Source organism: Ctenocephalides felis, unplaced genomic scaffold (assembly GCF_003426905.1).
Source record: "Ctenocephalides felis isolate EL2017-DRISC unplaced genomic scaffold, ASM342690v1 CF-g0.4_SCAFFOLD_01886, whole genome shotgun sequence".
NCBI classification, from domain to species: Eukaryota; Metazoa; Arthropoda; class Insecta; order Siphonaptera; family Pulicidae; genus Ctenocephalides; species Ctenocephalides felis.
In genome coordinates, this window is record NW_020538040.1 from 176,604,497 (window position 1) to 176,632,084 (window position 27,588).

General features: G+C 29.2%; 2 protein-coding genes across 2 annotated transcripts in view; both read left to right on the forward strand.

Annotated features, from left to right (window-relative positions):
- The window catches only part of LOC113376303 (peroxidase-like), a 21,471-nt gene extending 15,056 nt beyond the window's left edge, over nucleotides 1-6,415 (forward strand). The window contains exon 5 of the mRNA XM_026616208.1: nucleotides 6,199-6,415. Within this exon, the coding sequence (XP_026471993.1) occupies nucleotides 6,199-6,415 (217 nt within the window). The remainder of the gene's footprint in view (nucleotides 1-6,198) is intronic.
- On the forward strand, nucleotides 6,277-27,588 carry LOC113376645 (peroxidase-like). The gene is made up of 11 exons (XM_026616641.1): nucleotides 6,277-6,407; nucleotides 8,301-8,477; nucleotides 10,859-11,058; nucleotides 14,660-14,855; nucleotides 20,071-20,268; nucleotides 23,050-23,200; nucleotides 24,730-24,886; nucleotides 25,209-25,388; nucleotides 26,509-26,683; nucleotides 27,237-27,342; nucleotides 27,415-27,588. Exons 2-11 carry the CDS (start codon nucleotides 8,390-8,392, stop codon nucleotides 27,476-27,478), a joined length of 1,515 nt encoding a protein of 504 aa, XP_026472426.1. The 5' UTR covers nucleotides 6,277-6,407; nucleotides 8,301-8,389; the 3' UTR covers nucleotides 27,479-27,588.

Sequence of the window (27,588 nt, forward strand, 5' to 3'; positions counted from 1 at the left end):
AATAAATCATTTGAATACTGAGACATTTTTTAATTTTAATGATGTCACTTATTTATTAAATAATTTTTAAAGTCTAACAATTCATTTGAATGCTGGAGCAAAATCTGGAAAATGATATTGATGTCACTAAATTTTTATAAATTAGAACTTAATGCATATTTTAAAACCATTATTGTTTACAATGTCTTATATGAACAACAATCGAAGGACAATGCCTGGATTTGCTAAATAGCATGTTGTCAAAAAAAATCACAAAAAAACTTACTTATATTTAACATTACATATTATTGCAGATGGCACTGTTGGATAAATACGTGAAACAAAGTTTTTTACTTTATGTACTATAGTTTTAATTTTTTTATATTTTTTGGTTAATTTTTTGGAATGAAGCAACACTCAATTAATGACAATATTATAAATTTATCAAAATTGTACTTACACATATATGAATATAAATATATACCTACTTTAAATAATCTAAAAAATTTCTTTTCTACTTTAATTTTTTTTTTTTTTTGGCTTTGATATAATCGAATGGTGAAGCAACAAGGTACAGACTTTCTATATTCATCTAACTTTAAAAATTTCTAATTTTTTGATCTATTGTACCTCAGATTGTTTATATACTTTTGTTTATAAACCATTAAAACTTATGAAATTCAAAGTATATATTTAAACTATTTATCGCTGTTTTTGTCTAAATTATATACCAACTACTTATATACAAAGTATTCCAATTATATATCTTTAAGCTATTTACATGTATCCAAGTAATTACCAACAAGTAAGTGCTTATTACAGCTCGTTTGCTAATTATATCTACTGAACCATTCTTTCCAATACACATACCTAACACAAATTTCATTAATAAAATCCATAATAAATTTTTGTCTTGCAATAGTTTCTGTAATAAGTTAAAAAAAAAAAATATAAAAACAAGCATGTTACATGTCGTTGCTAAATCCACTTACCTACCGATATAGTGTCACATATTCGTGTCGCAAATCATTTTAGTTTAATGAATTAATTGACACTGCAATTTAGGTTTCCACATAGCTCAGCGCCGCAAAATTGTAGAGCTTCGAGTTTGAAAGCTTGAAGCATTTTTTACGTCTGCTCAGTAATAATTAACTGCATAGGTAAAATAGACTAATAACACTACTTCCATAAAAAAATTCTTCCGTTTTTAACTTCCCGAAGAAGAAGTTTGTTTTCATAAAAAAATGCTATTTGCTAATTTTATGTTTTCTCAACATTTCACGCCATTCTGAATCGAATGAGACCAAATTTGGCAAAAGTATGTGTGTGAACAGATTTTTTGCCGTAAATCGCCGTTTTCTCAAAAACGGCTGGACCGATTTCAAAAATTTAAAAGCCATTCGATGCTCCTTGATGAGGACTATTGGCCAAGCCGTTTCTTTATAAATAGCAGAAAAGTGAAAAATGTTTCGTCCACGTTTTAGCCCGCAATTCTGAATCGATTTTGAAAATTCAAAAACCGTTCGAAACATATTGGTTGGGAATCGTAATGATTAGTTTTTGATAGAGATCGGCCGAGCTGTTTTCTTGTAATAAAGTGTTAAAAAAAATTCATACTACCAAATCGATTTTAAAAAATCAAAAACTGTTCGAAAAATATCAATTGAGAATGATACTGATTAGCTTTAGGTGAAAATCTACCGAGCCGTTTTCTTGTAATTAACTGTTGAAAAAAAAATTAAAACGATTTTTATGGAACTTTTTTTGGCGATATATATCATGGTCTTATAGAACATACTGAAATATTACGGCCTTTTTACAAGTAGTTTAATTTAAAAAAAATTATCAAAATTTGAGAAAATGAGTAGTTTGATTGACGTTTGTTAAAATTAAAATTAGACGATTCACTTGGTTTAACGATAGAGTACTTGGTCTTGATGAACATACTAAACCATTAAAGTGCTACCGAAACTGGTTCAATTATGAAAATTATTGATTTGTGAAAATTTGCTTTTTGAAAATACTTCGAGTTAACATGTTCGTTCGTTTTTAATTATGTGTAATAAATCCACTAGAAATACTTTAATAAATAATAAATACTTAAATACTTCCTAAATTAATTTATTTATTATGTATTAAGTTGATTATTCACACATATCGGGAAGTTTTTGTAACTTGCCTCAAGGCAAAATACCAATACCAACTATTCAAATTTTTTATTAATAATTAATTTGTGATTTTTACATACAAATAGGTATGTAAAGGAATGAAATATACTTGTTAGAAATTGAATATCTACTATACAGCAATAAAACTTCATGGATTTTCAAGATTAACACGGTTCAAGTATATCCTTGACTAGATATGTTTCTGTTCAAATGTAATTTTTATGTAATATCTGTAACTTTTAAATCAATTAGTTAGGCAATTGATGTTAGGAAAGTATGTACAAAATTAAATATCTTACAACATTTTCTAACAATAAAAATTTTACATCACTTTCTCTGCCCATAAGTCTCAACGAAATGAAAAATATTTCCAACATGTTAATAAAAACAGATTAATAAAATGATGGCAAATAGGTATATGAGTATCTTGTGTAAGAAATGAAAATTATTTAAATTTGTAAATAAAATCGATAATAAAAAATCGATAAATACGAAAAATTTGTATACATATTATTTTGTTTTGTAATCTTTTAAGTATTTAGCATCCATAAATATTAGAAGTTGAAAACGAAACGAGAAATTTATATTTGTTTAAATTTTGTGCTCAATATTAAGGATATTTTAATAGCTGGTTAATAACAGATAATAAAATACATAGTGAGTTTCCACATAATGAATTGGTCATAATTCATATTTTATGTTTATGTATATTGTGCTCTTTCAAATCAAGTAATTTTAAATGGTTTTTGCTCTTATATTTAGTGTGCATATAACTATTTTATTATAGACATTATATATTATATATTATTATAGACATTATAGACATTATTATATGTAGTAATTTTGGTAAATAATTATTATGTACTTTTTATGAATATGCCACACATTGTGCCATTGTCAACATTTTAAATGTTTTACAGCACTGATTATAATTTCATAAAAAATTACATGCAATTTATTTTTTATATTAAAAGAAAATCCTGGTGAACAACAAAATTTGCGCGTTCTATGCGAGCCAACTATGGCGTTGTATGGGGGGAACAGCGCTTTAAGACACATTGTACAAATCACGTTATTTGCAACGCGTTCTATAGAAATCAATAAATACAAGACAAGATAGTAAATAATTTAAAAAAATAATAATAAGACAAAATAGAAGTAAATGACTCTTCCCCAACAAATAATTTTGCAACAGAAATTTGTTTTAAAAAAACTAACGTTCTGTGAGCTTCTGACACTACTAAAAGCGATGTCGTACACATCTATGATATAAACTGGAATATTTATTTTTACATAGATAAAATAGTCAATAATAAAACTTACATTAAAGCATTTTACAGTATCTAGTTATTAAAGTTGTTCATAGGTTACTTGCGGGCTGTTGAACCAAAACCGTGTTATCGGAGAAATGTAGCAATTTCAGCTGCGCGTAATATGGAAAACACGTCGTCAAATTACCGCGTTATAGGAGGGTTGGCTGAACATGTTTGGACTTGAACAATAAATAATTTAATGTGCTTTTTCTATAGTAGGAAAGCTAGGTGCTTAATGTAGCAGTTTATTTGTTAAATCAATATATTCTGAGATCCTCTACCGATATTATGCCTCCACCGAATAATGTAAAAATAATTTTACAACTGTTGTTAATTATTTCACAATTAATCTATTTCTAGAAAAAGTGCGAAAACTAATCAAAATAATACTATTTATGCACTTTAGCAATCACAAAAATTGTTGCACATAATCAAATATTGATAAATTTGAAACGAAATAAATTATATAAATTTTAAAATTAATCGGTAATAATAACGCAAACCAAAATTTTATGATAGATCGTTGAAGTTTAAATTATTTATCAAAACTGACGGACCTGCACAGTTCTGTTTATCGCGTCGGTCTGCGAGGCAAGAGCTATGACAATATTATGCAGCATGATTTATAAGCACAACCGAGGTTTAAAATATTTTAATATCTTTTATGATCCTTTTGAGAAACACATGTTTCTACTTACCCCGGTTACGTCATATTTAAACTTTAATGTCAGAACCAAACTATGAATTAATATATATTTGTGTTCAAAACCATGAACTTTGCATATAAGTAATAATGAATTTGCACGGACTGTTTCAAGAGTAGCATTGCGTAATATATTTGCATAAATCATTATTGAATATAATGCAAATCGTAATAAGATTGATATTTTATTATACTTTTGTTTGGCGATTCAATTTGAGAGTTTCTCTCCTACGCATTAACTAATATATATAATGAACGTTCACTGATTGAGGTATTTTTTCAAACATTCATTGCATTAAGATCGGTGAATGCAATGTTATGGCATTGTGTAATTATATTGCTATTTATTTTATATTATATAACCTAAATTCAATCAATCGCTTCACAATTGAATGTTATCAGCTTTCGAATTTAAATCGAACTACAGATTCGATTCAGTTCATATCCGTAAAATTTAGATGCTCGTTAGCATACTTATTGGCGACATACGCAGAAAATAGCAAAATAATAATAATATCATGATTTTCTTAATCGTACTATAATAATTAATCACGCATTTAACTCCTATATTAAAAATAAACTCAGAGGAAGCGTAAAGTCTTACTATGCAATTAACAAATTATGATTATAAGCTTAGTATTGAAAGGATCTACTTCTTGGACAAATTTAAATGTCTGTTGAAAAAAAAATCACGAAAATTACTTTTCAATAGATTTTTTTATCTCAAACAAAATGTTGGGCATCTTTATTTCATTACTTCTATTCAATTTTAATGGAGATGGAGATTTTGTCTTCTTAAGAAAACTGTTTGCATAAATAATCATACCCCAGCTCTTCCACTAACGAAAGGGTTCGAGAATTTTACTCACCTTTTGAGATATCAGTATGAGTACATATATAACGAATTTCTGAATTTTATTTTAATTCATTTTCTAAATTTTTGTCAATTTTGTCAATTACAAAAAATCAAATTAAATAATAACAAGATTTACAATCCCGTAAGTAAGCAACAAACAGTTTTGTCTCCCTGAATTGATTTTCTTACAATTAATGATGAAAACATGATTGATAAAGTAGTTATATCTATTCAATCAAGTCTTTGTTAGCAAAACAAAGAAATCTTAATAAACAAACGTAGTTAACTCTAATATTATTAGTTCTAACTAGAGAGACATCATTTCTTTTGCTAAAATTTACTGGTTCAACTGGTCTGGATCAGATTACCCAGTCAGATTCTTAAGGAATAGGGGATTTTATCATTTTAATAGTAATATTTGTGGTATGCTAAAGGAATATTTTTATCCCACCTCAAGCATTCAATAATTTGTCCACTTTATGGGAAAAAAAGTAAAGATGATATTGAAATATCAATAAGTGTATTCAATACTATTGCACATCATCCGCTTGTATAAACTACTTTTTTTGCACATTCATTATGGCAATAAGATGTTATTGACATTTTGCACACATTATATAACGAATGTGTCCTCCTGAACAAAATTACAATTTTGGACAACATTTGAAAAAACTCTTAATTACAAAAAAGCGAAACAGCTTTAACTGCTGCTTGACCGGTTTAAACTAATTAACACAAATCTTCAAGCAGTTTTTACAAATTGTTTTCAATGCAATTGCAAACCCAGGCAAAAATTTTGCATCACAAATAATTATTATTTACATTAAAGCATATATGCACATGCTTTTTCTACTTTATATTTAATTAAATTTAAAATAGGGAATTAGAGATTTACAGACTCGGACTTGCAACCAAATAGTTGCAGGTTCTAATCCTGCGCTACGTACATTCAGATACTAAGCAGCATTGATATCAGATCTTGCAAATCTTGCAAATATAGATCAAAATATGTTTTCCAGTAAAAATAGTCCTTGGGTAGTGCTGCGCAAAAAATATGTTTAGAATGATCAGGAACTTGAAAATAACACAGAGTGATTGAATTCTACTTTGATGTAAAAACAATAATGCCAGTGCTCGAATAAATATTTTTTCTAACAAAATGTTTTTATTCTATTCCAGTTACCCTTCTGGTGGCGATTTGCCAAACGAGCCTTGGAACTATATAGCACCTCAAGAGGCTACTGACCAAAATTGCGGCGCCCAACCTTTGTCTTGTCCACATACTAAATATCGTTCTTTCGACGGATCCTGCAACAATCTAAATCAACCTGGAAAAGGAAGTGCCAACAGCCGTTATGGACGTCTAGTACCTCCAATTTACAGTGACGGTATGTAAAAATTAATCAGTTAATCATTTATATTTTGACTATTTTATATACTCATTGATAGTGTTGTTAGTAAAAATTTGTTACTCTCCTGCTTTTCAACTTCGCGAAGGAAAAGTCTATTTTCACCAAAAAAATCCAATTTGCCAACCTGAAAAAAATTCCAAATTGTTTGAAAGTATCAAATGACAAATGTGTTTTGATAATAGTAAAGATTATCAGATTGGTAAAGACCGGCCGGGTCATTTTTTCGCAATTATATGTTAATTTTTCTTTCAATATCAAATATACTTTGCACAGTAATAAGGTTCATTGTCAAAAGAAGCATCTAAAAATATTATAGGCTTATACAATGGAAAGATTGATATAGTGAGCGACGCTCATAGCAATACACTGGGTATATTCTGTTTCGAGTTTCATACTGATCACCGTTGACATCTGCATTCTGCATTAAATACATTTTTAGAATACAAAATAGATTTAAAACAGTTATTACAATATTATACATTTGTTTGCATTATGTCAATTGGAAAACTTTGTTTTCAAAATGAAGATTTGAAAATATGATATTTTTCTCTGCCAACACGATGTCATTGCTTGGAATGTACACGATGTGTATTGCTGGAAATTTTATTTGAACAAATATTGGCTGTGTGGTAGCAGCACTGTTTTTCAATCATGTTATGTTTTACCATTCCGTAGCAATGCTTTATATTTGACAAATAAATACTCATTCTGAAATGAAGAAACTCATTTGTACTTGCACCAGATAAACATCAGGCTTTCAATATTTATTTATAATTATTAAATATCAATTTTTTTATCCATATTTTTTAATTATGGCATGAGTTGTTATAGGTTTAGATACAGAACTAAGTACAATATCTTTATCATGGATAATTTTGATTTACGCCATTTGTGGATATAATGTATCACATGCATCAACCAATATAGAAGATATTTGTATCAATGAAAGAAGTTGGTGGAAATATTTTATTATCATTTGAGATACCTACCAGAACCGTTGTTAACAAATTTTACTGCTATTTATTGATGTTGCTAATACTTTTATTAGTAAATCAAGAAAAATTTTATCGATTTATTTCTTTCATTGAATAACAAATAAAAGTCTCATTAGCAAAAAATTAAAGATGCTATCTTTTCTTCGTATACCGGTTTTAGCATTATTAAAGAGACGTGTCAAGATTGCAACAATTTACAAAGGAGTTTTTGCACTATGGCAAAAACTTGTGTTGTAAGACATGACATGAGGCATTTGCTCATTCTTCTATGGATCAACTTGCATTATTAATAATATTGCTATGTACAATATGAATAGATTGAAAGTGCTGAATCTGCAGTTCAGTTGCCGTTAAAAATAATTTAGCTGGAGAGTGGTACAAAAATTGTATGGTCAATTCAATAAGTAGTGAATAAGTAGTACATATTCACAGAATTCATTTTCACCTTTGTAGAGTTGTACTTAAATATGTGGCTCTAAAAATTTACTTATCATTATATATAGTTATGAGCTCGCCAGTAGGTAAGCGGTTAAGAGCGACGGGACTTGTTTCAGAGGTCCCGGGTTCGATACCCACTTCGAGCAGCCTGTTGTCAGGCAGCAGTGACAACGGTTTTCACTTGAAAATATATATAGCAATATGTTTCCAAGTGAAAATAGCCCTTGTCTGGCATTGCTGCACCAATAACATGTCAGCCCTATTAGATTAATTCTAATAACAAAATCATCAAATATGGATGGATTAACCATTGGGTTACCATCTAAAAAAAAACACGAAGTAAGGAGAAATTTTAGCCCAACAGCTCATAGGACGTAAGGTTCTGAAAGCTGTTAAAAAAAAATATGTATAGTTAATTTTCTACCTGTTTTTTTAGGCGTTCATGCACCAGCCACCTCCGCCTATGGAAACGAGTTGCCAAATCCTCGCGTGGTCAGCCTGCAAGTTTTTCCCGATGGCGATGAAATGGACCCACTTTGGACCTTAGCCAACATGCAATGGGGTCAGATCGTCACACATGACATGTCACTATTGGCAGGCTCCACTCAGTCCAGTAAGTAATTGATTGTTTTCTTCAATAAGAGAAAGAAATTGTAAAACAAAAATTGATTTGATTAATGTTAACCTTAGAACCTCTTATATAAAAGATAATAATGTGTTTGTATGCAAGATAGTATTCACTATACACTATAGACTACAATAGATTGTGTTTGGTAAATGAATAGTTTTTAAAAAACATGATTTTAATTAAAACAATATTATTTTTAAATGAAACGCTAGCTATGATAAATACAGGGTAGGCCATTTAAAATAGATATACTTTTTTCTGGAAAAAATATATGTACACAACATTTATTTATTTTCATTACGATTATAATTTATTTTAGATCAAGGAGATATAATAAAGCTATATTTTTAAAAATGTTTTGTAAATGGCCGTCTTTGGTCTTGAGTACCACATCTGCTTGCCTGATGCTTCCACTTTAAATGGTCCACCCTGTTAAAATTGTGTTAACCATTATTCGTTTTTAACGTCGTATGGATTTTTTTTTAAATGTCTTAATATTATATTGCGATTAAAATAAACAACTATATTTAAAATTGATTTTGTCCGAATTATTGGTTTTTATAGCCACTTTAGTAATCTAAACAGCGTTTATGTACTTCAATTAGTTTATAAAACTAATGAGGCGTTTTTAAGTTTTAATTATACCAAAGCATGCTATGATATGAGTTTTATAATGTCCATTGTATAATTTTATTTGTTTAACTAGTTTCCATATTCATTTCAATAAATAAAATTGTCAGATGAAAGTATTAATATAAATCTTAAACCGTTCTTTTTTATAGTTTCAGTAACTGATGAATCACATTTCGAGAAAATAATTAAAACAAATGAAATATGTAATTTTAAGACAAAATTTTCACATCAGTAAATATTAGACACCGTATACATTATGGCATTATCAAAAACATTTGTTTTAATTGAATCGAATTTGTTGCAGAACCCTGTGATTTGTAAAAATTTGGTTGTTATTTGTCAATTAGTCATTTCTACCTAGCATCACCTGCACTTTCTATTTTATTATTTTTGTAATAATTATTTTTTTAATATACATATATTAACAAATTTATGAATAATTTATATAATACAATAAAATTATAATAATAATAAATAGTAGTCCAAAAGCAGGTACATGGTGTGAGAGCACTACAAATCAATGTTCATTATTCCCTCCCTTGTTCATTATTTGTACTGCCATTTTATTACAATTATTCACTTCTTATACACTTTTTTCCAAGCTTCTGCTTCTATTTCCATTTTTGGTCATGTGCTTCGGCTTACAGTTCCCTGTATTTTTTGTTTTTGCGTAAGTCATCAATTATCTGCATTCTTCTTCTTTCCATTTTTTTTTTAACTTCCCGTAAGGCAAGTTATAGTAATCGCAAAAAAATCGAAAATGAAAATTTTTATATATCTTTACGTTTCAGAGGTTTCTGAACATTTTGGCATATCTTAGAAAAAATGGATGTGTGTGTATGTGTGTGTGCGTGTATGTGTGTGTGTGCGCAGATACAAAATTTCGTCGACTATTTCGGGAACACGGATGAAGCGATTTGAATAATTCAAAAAATATTCGATTCGTATTGATAAGGAGACGTGCTGATTAGTTTTTGGTGAAGGCCGTTCCGAAGATATGGGGCAAAAAGTGCCAAAACGGTAACTCAGTTTTTAAGAGAACGGAGCGTCCGATTTAAATAATTCAAAAAACAAATTTTGTTTACATTCCTATGGGTTCCGTACCAATGTTTACGCGTTAGACGCCGACGCGGCGCTTACGCGCTTCGATATTTCGTCTTTATGCAGTTAAAGCAGTACAATTGCTTACAAGTTTAGAATTGCCAAAATATTGCAAAATACACTTTTCTTCAAAAAGTCTTTTTTTAATAAAAATAAAAGTTAATACAAGCAAAATGTTTTTGAATTATTCAAATCGGGCGCTCCGTTCACTTAAAAACTGAGTTACCGTTTTTGGCACTTTTTGCCCCATATCTTCGGAACAGCTGAACCTGCTTTTGCGAAAAACTAATCAGCACATCTCCTTATCAATTCGAATCGAATGTTTTTTGAATTATGCAAATCGCTTCATCCGTGTTCCAGAAATCGTCGGCGAAAATTTGTATCCGAACACACATACACACACACACATACACACACACATACATCCATTTTTTCTAAGGTATGCCAAAACATTCAGAAACCTCTGAAACGTAAAGATATATAAAAATTTTCATTTTCGATTTTTTTGCGAATACTATAACTCACCCTACGGGAAGTTAATAAATCTCTTTTCGTCAGGAGTTTCAATATCTAAATAATCTATAATATATTACTCTTTATAAATAATCTAATATATTATGTATATATTCCAGAACCGCACGCAACCCGTTGTTGTACGGACGATGGTAAACTGATCGAGAGAACCCGCGCGCACACCACTTGCCTCGCGATCGTCATCCCGCACGACGATCCCGTCTACCGCCACACAAACCGCGAATGCATGAACTTCGTGCGGACCATCACGGACCGTGACCGCGGCTGCCAGACCCATCCAGCTTATCCCGCTGAACAGGTAATGATACTACTATCGGTCGATTCAATGAGAAGTGAAATATTAATGGTTTCGGTACGATAAATATTTTATTAGGCATGGAAAAGTAGAACATCAGACTTTCAAACAAATTGACGTCAGCTTTTCGAAAAAAAAATTGAACTTATTTCGAAAATTGAACTAGTGGGGTGCACGGCATCGTGCCTTAAGGCAAATTGCTAAAACTTCCCGTTCCAAAAATTATTATTTTTTTAAAAACAATCAACATTCTTGAAAAAATTTTACTTCGAAAAAATTAGATTTTTGAGAAACTATAAATTTGACAAAAAATTACTTTTTTTTTAAATAAAATTTTTTTTTTGAAAAAAAAAATGTTTTCTTCATTTTGACATATTGTGGAAATTCTGAACTTTTTTTCGAAGCAATCGTACTGCTTTAACTGCATAGAGACGAAATATCGAAGCGCGTAAGCCCCGCGTCGCCGTCTAACGGATAAACATTGATACGGAACCCATAGGAATGTAAGCAAAATTTATACTCATTGTTAAAATCTCTATAAAATATCGGATAATTTGATGTGCATATGTCTACTGATCATTTTTGACCGCCAAATGGCATTTTTTTTAGTTTTTTATTAGATCTCCGAAACCGCTAGACCTGCTGAAAAATTTGATCAATTCTTCATCTTGTTCATACAAGTAAAATGTTTTTTGAATTATTAAAATCGGACGCTCCGTTCTCTTAAAAACTGAGTAACCATTTTTGGCACTTTTTGCCCCGTATCTTCGGAACAGCTAGACCTGCTTTCGCCAAAATCAGCACGTCTCCTTATCAATACAAATCAAATGTTTTTTTAATTATTCAAATCGGTTGATCGGTGTTCCCGAAATCGTCAACGAAAATTTGTATCCGCACACACATACACACACGCACACACACACATACATCTATTTTTTTTAAGGTATGCCAAAATATTCAGAAACCTTTGAAACGTAAAGATATATAAAAAATTTTATTTTCGATTTTTTTGCGATTACTATAACTTGCCCTACGGAAAGTTAAAAAGTCAGGTCTAGCCGTTCCGAAGTGCCAAAAACGGTAGCTCAGTTTTTAAGAGACTTTTCTTGTTACAACTAAAATATTATATTACTACCAAAATATTATAAAATATTATAGTACTACCAAAATCTTATTAGAGTATTATCGTTATCTTGTTAAATTCTTGCTATAAACACCTTGTTCTAAGATCTAAGTTCTTGTTTAAATATTTCTAAAAGCTTACTATAGTAAGATTTGGAGTTAGTGCCAGAAATTATAAAATTCATTAAAATTCAAAATAATGGTCTGCGATTATAGGGCGCATATAATTGATTCGCATGGATTAGCAGTCGAAGTAAGGAGTTACAAACTTCATCTTTTTCATAGAATTGATCTAACGTGATTATTTTAGTTTTCTTTTATTTACTCACAAAAAATCATTTGTTTCTTTATTTTTCGCTTTAGATAAATATTTGCAATTATGTTCGAAATTCGCTATAAAAATGTTTCGATGTAGCGATTCATACTAGAGCTCAAAGATAATTTTATTACTTACTTTCTTTGCCAAGTCGTTTTATGGTTTTGGTTATTGGCTGTTATATTGTTTCATAAACCGCAAACAACTCATTTAGTATGTAGAGTTTACCAAGTCATAAATCTGTGGATTTATGTTCTTATAAATACAAAAATTTACACTATCAAATTATAAATTATCTAAAATATATGCAAACACAGGATCAGTCTTCTATTAATTTTTTGTCCTCTTTAATATACTTTTGGTAAATATTTTTTTATATTAATTAGCTGTTTGTTTATAATTCATTCATTTGATTTGATTAATTCTTTTTTAAGATACCATTTTCGCAATATATCAATTTCATACCGCAATTATTTTTCTGATAGGAACTGCTCACAAATTCGCAATGGCTTATATAATTAGGAAGCATTTTGTAACATGCAATAAATTGATTGTCTTACTGGACTGTTTATTATGCTAAAACATATTCAATCAGTTTGCAAATGATTAATAGTTGTATCCGATGCGAAACTATTGTTTCGAATACTTGATTGATTGATGTCGATTCCGCACATGTGTAATGCATGCAATTCTGTGTCATGATTTAAACCAGACGAACAGTAAGGGGTTTAACCAGGAAACACATACTACAAGAATTGAAAATGTAGATTTAAAAAATCTAGAACATCATTATATTTCAATTGTTTTGAGAAATTTATTCTAAATTTTATACATTGTTAAATTTATAGTTTAACTAATAGTTTTAATTTTAAAAAACTTAGAGCAAATGTATCAATTGTTGTCTTAGATGTTATTTAAGGTTAGTGCTCCAAAGTCTAAATAAACAAAAACAATAAAAATTAACTGCAATTACCGAAAAATGGCCATAGTTTGACTAAAGCTCATAATTGTACTTAAAAGCTCATAATTGCTGGGCGATTTTTTCTGATTTTTCCCGTGATGGTCATAAATTTGTCCCCAAATTTTGGCTTGATGTTGTTTTCTAAGACACTCTGCTAGGATATATATATATATATATATATATATATATGTGTGTGTGTGTGTGTGTGTGCAGTAGTAGTAATATAAAATTATTTAAAAAGAAGAATTAGAGTCTATGTACTTCTCTATAATTTCACGTGAGTCAAACGATTAAAGTAATCGCCAACGAAGTAATCATTTTACAAAATGAAGATATTGAAATTATATATTGTGTAAAATAAGTCATAAGTTTTTGTCTGGTTCTACAAGGTTTCCACACTATTTTAGAACAAATGAATTCTAATGCATGTCAATTCTGAAATGGCTATCAAAAATTATTTTCATGCAATATTCACTATTGAATTTATCCTTCACAATAAAAGAAACCTTTTAGTATTTTAACTGTTACTAAAAGCATTTAGTAATTAATACTGCGTAACCATCAATCAATTGATTACATCTAGGATTGCATTGTTTCGGAATGACAGTCACATTTTTGTTGACGAAACCGCTTAGGAACATTATTTTGATTCATGAATATCATTGAGTAAAACTACTGCAAAAAGAAACTCATACTAGCATAACCTTGTCTAGTGCAAAAATCAAGAGGCCAATCCTTTGATAAAATAATTATATTACTGTCAAAATGTTATGTCTTTGCTGTTCGATAGAGCGTTTTACACTACTTCTAAACTACTTCTAAAATCTAACCTCCAAATGATACAAACGACCACAAAATGGTACACTTATGAAAACATTATTACTTGACATTTGTGCAATTAGAGGTAAGATTTTGAAAGTTATTAATATTGAGTAAAACCAACTTATGCGATTATTAAACAAAAGACTTTTATTAAATAAACGGTAGCATAACATAACTATTTTATTCTAAAAATATACCCCTAAATTCGTGTTTTTTTAATTAACTTTCTGTAGGATGAGTTATAGTAATGGACCAAAAATCGAAAATGAATTTTTTTTGCATATTTTCATGTTTCGGAGGTTACTGAACATTTTGGCATACCTCAGAAAAACTAGTTTTTTAATTAATAATTTATTCTAATGTTAATATTTTTTTACTTTCAGTTGACTGTTGTGACAGCCTATATGGATTTGTCTCTAGTTTATGGTAATACTAAACAACAAAACGACATGCTCCGTGCTTGGGTTGGAGGACGAATGGCCACCGATGTTCGTGGAGGACGCGAATGGCCTCCTGCTGCACCTAATGCTACTGCTTCCTGCGACATTCAGCAACCCGGTGAAGTCTGCTATTTGGCTGGTAAATAAAGCATCTGTTTAATTTATAAGGTGACCATATTTTTTCAAGTCAAAACCGGGGCGGTAATTTCAAAATATGCCGATTCTGGACGGGGGGAGGGAGTAAATGCTAAAAAAATAATGATTTTAAAATAACAAATGCTATTTAAGAATTAATTAAAAATCCGCTTTTTTAAAATGAGTATTTTTTTAATTAGAATAACTGACTTAGAACTTCAGTATTCGATTATATGTTATATTTTATCTTTATATGTTTTTTCAGCTTTCAAACTTCTTATAAAATTTTGTTTAATTTTTTTCATAATTATTTAAAAATAGTTAGCACGTTCACTTGCATTATTCAGGGAATCAAAACGTTCTTTTTCATATTTTTTGTTAATTTTCGTAAAATTGAAAATAAAATTTCAAAATTATGAACAAAATGAGAGGCTATTTTAACTCGCTTTTTTATATAAGCATACTAGTTGTACATAACATTTTCAGATATTTGATGGTTAGTTATCAATTCTGTTATCAAGTAAAAGCGAAGAATCAATTTAAACCTATAGTTTTCGAAAACCCGAGACAAAAGATCTAAATCCGGGACAAATATTGCTTTTAAAAAAAAAACCAGGACCTAAGGTGGAAATCCGAGATTGTCCCGGGCAAACAGGGACGTATGGTCACCTTAGTTTAATGTCAATTTAACTCTTTAAGTTACATATCTATATTTGAAGAGTTTTAACATCTTCAGTGAAAACTTTTACGTTTATATTTTATTGTTTAGTGACTTTACTTTACTTTCCAGATAATCGATTCTGTTATTAGATTACTTAAATAGATTGATAATTATTTCGATTATATAAAATATTGAGGTTTTTATTGGTATTTATTGGAAAACTATCTACAAGGAACTTATTTTTTAATTGCATGCATCTGAATCATACCATAGATTTATTTTAATGTTATTTTTTCTCAAATTTTATTCGGTATATTTTAATATTTTGTAGCCAAAGTGTTTCAGTTTTCTTTATAAATTAAAGCGATTTTTTTTGGGGGAGTGTGGCTTTTAAGAAGCGAAAATTTTAGTTTTTGTGCAGCTTATACCTAAATCCTGGACTGTGAAAACCTAACCAAGTGCATCGTGTCGATTTGTGGTATTTATATATAATGTGAATTCTCCAAGATCTCTAAAATAATCGTAAAATGTTTTCCGCATTATATTATTATCTATGACCACGCTATATAAAAACTATCAAGTTAATTTACGCTAAATGTTTATAATTATAAAATAATAAACACGTTATTATATAATTTATGATCTATGAACATATAAAAATTTGCTTTACGATGTGTAACATACACAATTTTATGGAACTAAATTCGAATTGATTTGCGATCTTCAGCAAATCTTATTTGATAATTTTATGTTTTCTCAACGTTCTAAGTCACTCTAAATCGTTTGGCGATGATAGATAAGGTTCATATACTTGACGATCATCCTAAAATATTAAAAGTGATTTAGTTATAAAATAATTTTAAATTGGTCCGTCATTCCTCTCTCTCAGCAAATAGGACAATTCGTAATAATTCTATTAACTAACAGATTTTTTTATATATGATTATAATGTTCAAAATGTTTTGAAAAAGAACAATTAATCATGACTTTGCTTGAAGCTAATACATATGTAAAGCATTCAATCAATTTGCTTGAAAGTTCAGTCTTTAACCTCTTGATTATATTCTCAAGAATTGGATATTATTATATCTAGATTATCAGTGCCTTATTTTTCTCAAATAAATCGATAAATTTCTTTTTAGAATTTCACAAAGTTGAAAGTTTTTTCAAGCCTAAAAATGCGTAAATTAATTAACTTCAATATAGCATAATTTTTAATCATTCGAACCGTAACATTCCATTTGTAATAATTCCAGAACAAACAAATTTAGTATCTGTTGTGCAATTGACGTTTCACCTCAGACGCAGCAGGAATTTCATACATAAAATTTTGATTAAAATGTTTCTTATAATTGAAAAATATTAATAAATTAAGACCATAAATATAATGAAACTTAAACGTTAGTATTTAATTTTTTTTTTTTTAAAAGTTGTTGAGCAAATAAATGACCATGGTTTCAGAACAAACGTCTAGTTTCTATAGTCTCAGTAAATTGTACTTATTCAAATTGAAAGTACTAAGATTTATTATCATACAATTTTTAAGGTCATCTGCACAAATGCGTTAAAAGGGATGAGTTGTTACTTTAGTTATTTTTTGCAATCGTTGAGTGAAATAATGATATTGTAACTATTTTTAAATGTTATAATCGTATTGTTTTATTTCATAACGTTTACAATTTGAAGGTAAGCTAACTTTGACAAATAGAAATAAATAATAAAAATGTAAGTTTATTATAATGTTTCTAATAATATTTTTCATTCATATCCAAACATTTTTTCTTTGGTAATGTTCAGTTATATTAGTCTATTGTTTAGGTCATGCCAATAGTTTTACTCGTATCGGTTTAATAGAAATCGTTTTATTGTTTTTTTTATAAATACAAAGAAATATTGGATTAATATAATTTTCCAAAGTTTTTGCTCAAATTGGAAACACCAAAACCAATAACAGTTTAATCAGTCTTCACGAGATTTAATAATCTAGAGACTTAATAATTTTTTAAATACCATACATTTGTTACATTTTTAGATTATTATTTCATTTTAAGTATTATTTTAATAATTATGTCCGGCGTGGAAACTGATATCTAAAAAAATTGATTTCATACTGAATCGTATGTAGTTTTTTAGTTGTTTAGGTACGACAAAGACGCCTTAATTGTCGAGAGCACATTTTTGAAAAAACGAAATTTTTTTTTTAAATAAATTTCAATAATTATCAGGCATTAGCCAACTGAATAAACAATCCATAAACGCCAAAGTTTTTTATTATATTTAATTGCACTGAATATTATAGCATTATTTTTTCAGAAAATACGACTGGAGACCACTTAAGCAATCTCATCCTGTATAAAGTTTTTATTTATAGGTGTAAAAATAATACGTTATATATTTCTTCTCATGAAGACTGAAAATGATCAAACAGGTTTCAATACAATAGATTGTTCAAAAATAACTTTATACCGCTGTATATGATTTACTGCACCTAATTGTATTGTTTTATCCTTAACCTATACTTGATTCTTGATCTTATGAATAACACTAATAATGTTATTATTCTTGTTACATGTTCCGAAGTTTTTTTTGATCGCAAATAACAAAATAATGATATTTTATTATACATAATTTCTCGCAATGAATCGGTGAAAATCGACAGATCGTAATTTTATTGCATTACAAGTTGTTTCGACTGTAAATAATTTTAGATCTGTTCTCAGGACCGCATTATGGCATTTTAAAAATAAATTTTAACTAGTGGGGTGTATGGCATAGTGCCTTAAGGCAAATTGCTGGAACTTCCCGTACCGTAACAGAATGTTCGGTGAATACTGAATGTTTTCAAATAGATTGTTATTAATATTGTAACGTTGTCTAATATTTATAAGAATTATATAAACTGAATTGCAAAGTTGAAATTATTTGTTTAAAGTATATTAGAACTATAGTCCGAATTAAAAATAAAATCTGAATTATTTTCGATATACAAAAAAAATTTTTTTTTGAAAAAAAAAAATTTGAAACAATTTTTTTTTTCCAAAATCAATTATTCTGTTAAGACAAGCAGAAAGATCTTTGAATCATTTAAATCGGACGCTTAGTTCTCTCAAAAACTGTCATTTTTTACACATTTAGCTCCGTATCTTCGAAATGGCTGGGCCTGTCTTTGCCAAAAACTACTAAACACTTCTCCCAATCATTACTAATTGAATGTTTTTTAAATCATTCAAATCGGATGCTCAGTTCTCTCAAATACTCGATTTCTATTTTCTGCACTCTTTGCTCTTTATCTCCGTAACTGCTGGACCTGCATTTGCTAAAAACTAATCAGCTCATCTCCCTATCAATAGGAATCGAATGTTTTTTGAACCATTCAAATCGGTTGATCCGTGCGCCCGAAAACGTGACTGGAAATTTGTATCCATACATGCATACACACACACATCAATTTTTTCTGAGGTATGCCAAAATGTTCAGAAACCTTCAAAACGTCGAGAAATGTAAAAACTTTTAATTTCGATTTTCGGCCCATTACAATAACTTACCCTACGGGAAGCTAAAAATAAAAATGATATGTTTAATAATTGACTAAATAAACCAAAATTGATATTTAGCTATTTAATTAAAATTTTCAACTGTTTATCTCGAAAATAAAATTTTCGCTTTAACTAAAAATTAATCATTGTATGTGTGTGCGGATACAAATTTTCGTCGACGATTTCGGAAACACCGATTAATCGATTTGAATAATTCAAAAAACATTCGATTCGTATTATTGATAAGGAGACTTGCTGATTAGTTTTTGGCAAAAGCAGGTCTAGGCGTTCCGAAGATACGGGGCAAAAAGTGCCAAAAACGGTAACACGGTTTTTAAGAGAACGGAGCGTCCGATTTCAAAAATTCAAAAAACATTTTACTTGTATTGACAAGATAAAGAATTGATGATTTTATGAAGTCTAGCGGTTTCGGAGATCTGGTAAAAAAAAGTAAAAAAATACCATTTGGCGGAGAAAAATGATCATTAGACGTATGCACATCAAATTATCAGATACTTTATAGAGATTTTTACAATAAGTATGAATTTTGTTTACATTTCTATGGGTTCCGTACCAATGTTTATCTGTTAGATGGCGACGCGGCGCTTACGCGCTTTGACATTTCGTCTCTATGCAGTTCAAGCAGTACGATTGCTTTGAAAAAAAGTTCATAATTTCTAAAATATGTCAAAATGAAGAAAACATTTTTCTTTACAAAAAAATTTTGTCTTCAAAAAAAAAATTTTTTTTTTCAAAAAAAAGTAATTTTTGTCAAATTTATAGTTTCTCAAAAATCTAATTTTTTCGAAGTAAATTTTTTTCAAAAATGTTAATTGTTTTTAAAAAAATAATAATTTTTGGTACGTGAAGTTCCAGCAATTTGCCTTGAGGCACGATGCCTTAATTGCCTTAAGACAGAATTCCACTTGCAGCTAGTTTATAATAACATCGGAGTTAAGAAGTGATAAAATTTATAATGCATACACTACTTATCGTCTAATTTTTCCATGTTATTTTCCAAGGTGATGTTCGTGTGAATCAGAACACTCAGTTGACGATCTTGCAAATTATTTTATTACGTGAACACAATCGAATCGCCGATGCCCTGGCGCATATGAATCCTCATTGGGACGACGAACGTGTATTCCAGGAGGCTCGGCACATCAACATCGCTCAGGCCCAACACATTAACTACTACGAATGGTTACCAATCATGCTGGGTAAGTCGAAATTAATAGAGTGTATAGTATTTTTAAGTAATTTTATTATTTTTGAAAGGGCGTAATGGCATTTGAAATCTTTTTTTTATTAAAATGCAATCAGAAGGAAGCGAAAATTGATTTTATTAATATTTAAAATAAAATCGTTTTGTCTGGTCTTCAATAACTTTAATAATTATCTACTTGTGAGTATTTAATTTTCTCAATCTTATGCAACGAATTTCTCAAACCGACAAAATAATAATTAACTGAAACATTATATATGGGACCAGCACATTGTATCAAAAATCAATATGGTCAAATTTAAATATTTTTGTAGAACATCAAATGGTTTACGTATAGGGTTTATATAAAAAACGACATTTCAGAAAACCGGTTTTTGAATTTTAATTTATCTAAAAAACCGGTTTTAACTGGTTTTCGAGTTTTATATAGAAAATAAATTTTTGCTCGAATATTCTGTAATTTATCCGCAAAAGTGTAATTTAGAGCAGTATTTGACTGAATTTATTTATTGTTCAACTTTATAGATAGTAAATAAAATTATTTTAATTTTAATTTATAGAACTAAAAAGTAATAAAATTATTCGTTATTCATGCATCATTTTCACATATAAGAATGAAAATAATTTTATGATAGTAAAAATAAAGTTTTCGAATAAATAAAAATAATACATTAATAAATAACAAAAATTCATCAAACTAAAAGAAAAATAAAAAATATTAGATACATGTTGATACATACTTGTTAAATATTAATTTTAGTTTTAAAAACATTTAAGGGTATTAACTCGGGTATTGTCTGATCCAAGCAATTTTAATTAATTAATTTTAAACTTTCTAATTGTTTTTTCGTTTAATAAAATATGATTTCAAAAAACTGAGAATGTATATTGAATTGCTACTTAGACATGTCCTTTGTTCACTCACAAAATTTCTTTCGAATTTCACAACTAGAAAATACTCTCATACTTGCGATCAAATTATGCTTAATTGTTTTTAAAGCCTGATATGATAATTTTAAGTTTTTTGTTATTTAATTTGTGGCTTCTATGGTTTAAAACTCTTTTTTTTAAGTTTGAGTAGAGGAAGTTACTTCTACAAGAAGAAGTCATACTGATTTATATTAATATATACACTGGTATAAAAATCTAAATATATACAAAACCTTTCTGGGAACCATTGCAGACTGATAAGATATCAAATGCTATTGAAACGATATGATTTCAAGAATCAAAACGCTTTCATCTATCTTTTATATTTGGCTATATTTGTCATTTTTCATTTATAGTGAAAACCGACTTTTTCCACTAAAAAACGGTTTTCGAATTCCATAATTTTCGCCAAAAATCGGTTTTTGAAAACCGACAAACCCTATATACGTACCACACTTTTCATGAAAATACAAATCCATGTTAATTTGTCATGGGTCATAAATTAGTACGTATATTCTAAATATGTCCTTATTGGGATATGCAAACATACACCTTATACTACATGGACTGCTAGTCAAGCGCAAAATAAGTGCACAAACATCGAATTTGACGTCACTTGCTGAGCGAACGTTGCCGACAATCGTTCGACTCTCCCGATTGATTAAATGTCATGTGTCATATGTTTATTTCAACCATATAATGGCAATTGTGAGGGCTGATAATTTTGCAAAAATGATATTAATATTTTGCCTGTAAAATTAAGGGGGTATTCTAGTGTAGAAATTCAAAAAAATCGATTTTTTTATTTCATATTTTCAAAGTTTAACTATCTAAGAATATGGGTACGAGAAGGTTTTCGAAAATTTGAATTATTTTCGGAGATATAGGCATTTTACTGACCTCCATACTGATTTGGCTTCACGCAAAAAATGCGTTTTTCTCATAACAGACTTCTTCAGTACTGTAGACACGATTTCTCGAGTTCCACTCGACCGATGCACTTGAAATGTTCAGAGAGTCTTGTTTATATACTTATCTATAGCCCAAACTAGGATTATCCCCAAATTCCAATTTTTACTATTTTTAAAAAATTCGAGAAACTCAAAAAAACAGTAAAAAAAACACTTTTTTTCAAACAGTCGCCAATTTGTGAGAATAATTTTTTTACTCATCGCTAGTTTGGGCGATTGCGACATCATTGTAAATTAATAATCTTTTTATTTTTTGCATTTCCGATGGTTAGGGGGGTTGAAATCATGTCAAGACTGAGGTACCAATTTTTTGAGACCACCCACTTCATCAGCTGCCAGTTTTTACAATTTTCAACTTTTTAATTTTTTAATTTTTGTTTTGTATTTTAATAATATTAATAAATAAGTGGTAAAAAAATGGATAGTAAAAACATTCATTGCTTTCTTTTACGACACTTTAAAAACGACCTAAAATTCATCGCTCTACACTAGAATATTCCCTTAATGTACATATAATCGAATCCTCTTTGTTAAAATTGGTTTGTTTTATATATTATAAGGCCTATGTTAGACACGTAACATATGGCATATAACATTTGATCAATCGGGAGATTGCGCGATTGTCGTCGGCAATGTTCGCTCAGACATGTGACGTGGCATACCCTTCTATGTTTGAGCACTATATACAACGTTCGTTAAACATATTAGGACTAGCAGTTCATGTAGTGTAATGTCTATGTATGCAAAATATTTATTTCATCAAAAGTCGACTATCCATATGTATCGATTTACCTACATTTTTCATGGCATATAAACTTTCATTTGTCTATTTAGAATTGTGTTGATGGGGAACTAATGTTATGTACTTTTCATAGGTGTCGACAATATGGTGAAGAACCACTTGATCTATCAACAACCGTATACATTTATCGATGACTACGATCCAGAAGTGGACCCGAGCGTATTGAACGAGCACGCCACCGCTGCATTCCGTTACTTCCACACGCAAATCGCTGGACGATTAGAGTGAGAAAATTTTCAAAATTTTTAAAAATTAAAACTCATTTTTAATTTTTATGAGTTTCAAATAACTCTTCATTATAACTTTATAAGTCCCACGAATGTTATGCTAGAATATTTGAGATTATAGGACGTCATACAGAATTGACCGCACCCTGGTATTTAAACGGTTTATACGACCCTAAGTATTTTTAGGCATAATTTACGTCGCCCGACAAGCGAAATTCTACGTTGATGTAGTGATAAAATATGAGACAATGCGTGGCATTGTCTTAAGGCAAATTGCTGAAAGTTCCATAATTAAAATTTTTCAAAAACTTTAAAAAAATATTTTGAACATGTTGAAAAAAATAGTTTTTTTTCAAAATTTTTTTTTTTTTTTTCAATTTTTTTGAAAATTTTGAAACCTACTCAAGTCAGTTGAAGAGAATTACGTGTATATCGGTTCGATATCACGTGCAATTGTTTTTTAACTTCCAGTAGGGCAAGTTATAGATAGTAATCGCAAAAAAATCGATAATGAAAATTTTTATATATCATTACGTTTCAAGGGTTTCTGAATATTTTGGCATACCTTAGAAAAAATGAATGTATGTGTGTGTGTGTGCGTGTGTGTGTGTGTGCGGATACAAATTTTCGTCGACGATTTCGGGAACACCGATCAACCGATTTGAAGAATTCAAAAAACATCCGATTCGTATTGATAAGAAGACGTGCTGATTAGTTTTTGTCAAAGGCAGGTCTAGCCGTTCCAAAGATACGGCGCAAAAAGTGCCAAAAATGGTAACACAGTTTTTAAGAGAACGGAGCGTCCGATTTTAATATTTCAAAAAACATTTTACTTGTATTGACAAGATGAACAACTGATCAAATTTTCATGAAGGTAGGTCTAGCGGTTTCGGAGATCTAATAAAAAAACTAAAAAAAAGCCATTTGGCGGTTAAAAATGATCATTAGATATATGGAAATCAAATTATCAGATATTTTAAAAAGATGTTAACAATAAGTATAAATTTTGTTTACATTCCTATGGGTTCCGTACCAATGTTTATCCGTTAGACGGCGACGCGGCGCTTACGCGCTTTGACATTTCGTCTATATGCAGTTAATGCAGTACGATTGCTTTAAAAAATAATTCAGAATTTCCAAAATATATCAAAATAAAGAACATTTTTTTTTTAAAAAAAAGTTATTTTTTGACAAGTTTATAGTTTCTCAAAAATCTAATATTTTCGATGTAATTTTTTTTCAAAAATGTTGTTTGTTTTTAAAAAAATAATCATTTTTGGTACGGGAAGTTCCAGCAATTTGTCTTAAGGCACGATGCCATGCGTCCCACTAGCTAAAGCAGCGCGATTGCTTAGAAAAAAAGTTCAAAATTTCCAAAATCTTTCAAAACATGAACAATTTTTTTTTCAAAAATGCTAAGATTCTCAAAAATCTAATTTCTTCAAAGTTAAAAAAAAAAAAAATTTTGAAAAAAATAATTTTTGGTACGGGAAGTTAAACAATTAATGTTATCTATATATTTGCAGCTTGGTGTCAGAACACCGTAATAGTTTCGGAGGTCTTCGGTTAAGCGATTGGTTCAACAGACCCGTAATCATCGAGCAAGCTAATAATATGGATGACCTCACAAGAGGTCTGGCAACTCAACCTCAAGCACTCACTGACCAGAAATTTGATCCTGAGGTAACTATTGTAATGGAATTTTAAATTAAGTGATAATAAATCAAAAATAATAGGTTTAATAAATCAGAAATAAATTTGGAATTTGGATGTAAATTGAATTTAAATCCGGAATAAATTATTAGGCACTTATTCGTATAAGCCCCAATATTTATATTACATCTATTTCAATATACATAATTGGAATAGAGTCTCGACTTGCAAAAGAAAGTAATATAATGCTACTAATTTTGAATATGACTCTTCACGGATCAGAGACATGAATCTCGATATGTAGTAGCGAAGAAGATAAAAATAATCATCATAATTTATTTATTTATTGCAGATAAAACATTACTTATTCCGTGGAGCCAGTCCTTTCGGAAATGATTTGCGAGCTATCGATATTCAAAGGAATCGCGACCATGGTTTGGGTTCATATAATGATTATAGAGAATTTTGTGGGCTCAAACGAGCTCATACTTTTGAAGAATTCCACACGCATGAGAATGCTATCTCAATGGAGGTATGGATATAATATTTGTATTATGCATTTTTAATTGTATGACTTTTTTTTATGGATTTTTAGACATTTGTCTCAATGTACAATGTTCCTCAAGGGTAGTCCTTAATTTTTTTATTACAGCTATTGAAATTGTTAATTTTCTGTAGGGTAAGTTATAGCAATAGCAAAAAAATCTAAAATGAAAATTTTTGCATATTTTTACGTTTTAGAGTTCAGAACTTTGAACATTTACCTCAGAATAAATGGACGTGTGCGGGTACGTGTGTGTGTGTGTAAGTGTGTGCGAATACAATTTTTCATCGACGATTTCGCGAACACGGATCAACCGATTTGAATAATTTAAAAAATATTCGGTTACTACTTACAAAGAGACGTACTGATTAGTTTTTTGCAAAGGCAGGTCTAGCCGTTTCGGATATACGGGGCAAAAAGTGACAAAAATGGTATTTTAGTTTTTGAGATAACAGAGCTTTCGATTTAAATAATTCAAAAAATATTTGACTTGTATTGACGAAATGAACAACTGGTCAAATTTTTGTAAATGGAAGTCTAGCGTCTCCTGAGATTCAATAAAAAAAGTAAAAAATAATGTCATTTGGCGATCAAAAAATAAACATTAGACATATGTACATCGTATTATAAGACATTTTATAAAGATTATAATGATAAGTACAAATTTTGCGTACATTTATATGGGTTCCGTACCAATGTTTACACGTTAGACGACTACATGGTGCTTACGCGCTTTAATATTTCGACTCCAAATCAGCTATGCAACTCGATCCTTAGTAAAATTTTCAAAATTTTCTAAAGTCTTTTTTTTCAAAACTTGCAAAATTTCTCAAAAATATAATTTGCAGTTTTGCGTTTTTTTTATTAATTCAGATTACAATACGGGAAGTTCCAGCAATTTATCTTAAGGCATGATGCCATGCACCACTAGTTTAATTATTACAAATAATTCTATTTTATTAATTTCAAAAATTCAATATTTAAATCGTTCAAAAAATCATAATTTTTAAGGTTCTAAGAATTAAATTTTTTTTGTTATATTACTATGTAGAGTTTTTGTGTTTTATTACTTCTAATTACTCTTTTTTAGAACGTACGAAAACTGCAGAGATTGTATGAATCTCCAGATGATGTCGATTTAACAGTTGGTGGTTCTCTAGAAGCTCACGTTCCTGGTGCAATTGCTGGTCCTACTTTCTTATGCATATTGACTGAACAATTCTTCAGAACGAGAGTTGGAGATAGATTCTTCTTTGAAGGACCTCACACTGGTTTCTCACAAGGTAAATTAATACTATATGTATACTTTTCGAAAATATAAACATAGAATAAAAAAATTAACATTCAAGAAATCATAATTTTTGCAAATCATTAATTAATTAATTTGTCAGAGCAAAATTCTATATATAAGTTCTACAATTGCTTATTAACTTCCTGTAGGGTAAGTTATAGTAATCGCAAACAAACGCGCTTCGATATTTTTTCTCTAAAACAGCTACGCAGCACGATTTCTTTGAAAAAAAGTTCAAAATTTTAAGAAAAATTCAAAATATAAAAAAATTTTGAAATATGAAAAAATTCAAATTTTTCAAGAATACTCATTTTTTTCAAAAATTTTAAAATTCTTAAAATTTATTTTTTTCAAAGCTTTCAAAAATTTTTAAAGGTATTAAAAATTTTATTTTTTGGTACAGAAAGTTCCAGCAATTTGCCTTAAGTCACCATGCCATGCACTTCTAGTTTAATAGTAATTAATATATAATAATATTTTACATCTATTTATTTGTGTTCAGATTTTTTCGGCATTTTCATTCTATTTGTTTTATTTCATTATAGGACAACTAAACGAAATTCGAAAATCATCAATTTCTCGATTATTCTGTGATAACGGGGACAATGTGCGAACTATACAGCCACAAGGTTTCAACCGCGTATCAAATCTGTAAGTTGATTTATATTAAATTTTTGATAATCAATAAATTACTACTATATTATTTCTGAATGATATTTTTAGGAACCCGCTACTCCCATGTGAAAACATACCCTTCGTAGACCTGTCATTGTGGAAAGAGTACTAAAATATCATAGCAGAATTCATTTTAATTTAATTTTCAAATTTTTTGCCGTAAATTTATTTTTGATGACAACGGTAAAACTATTCTAATTTCATGCTAGAGGATAAAAACTG

Coding starts and splice junctions, on each gene's coding strand:
- LOC113376645 (XM_026616641.1), top strand. CDS start 8,390: ATGGACCCACTTTGGACCTTAGCCAACATGCAATGGGGTCAGATCGTC. Junction 23,201..24,729: donor CAAATCGCTGGACGATTAGA/GTGAGAAAATTT, acceptor ATATATTTGCAG/CTTGGTGTCAGAACACCGTA. Junction 25,389..26,508: donor AGAATGCTATCTCAATGGAG/GTATGGATATAA, acceptor CGAAAACTGCAG/AGATTGTATGAATCTCCAGA.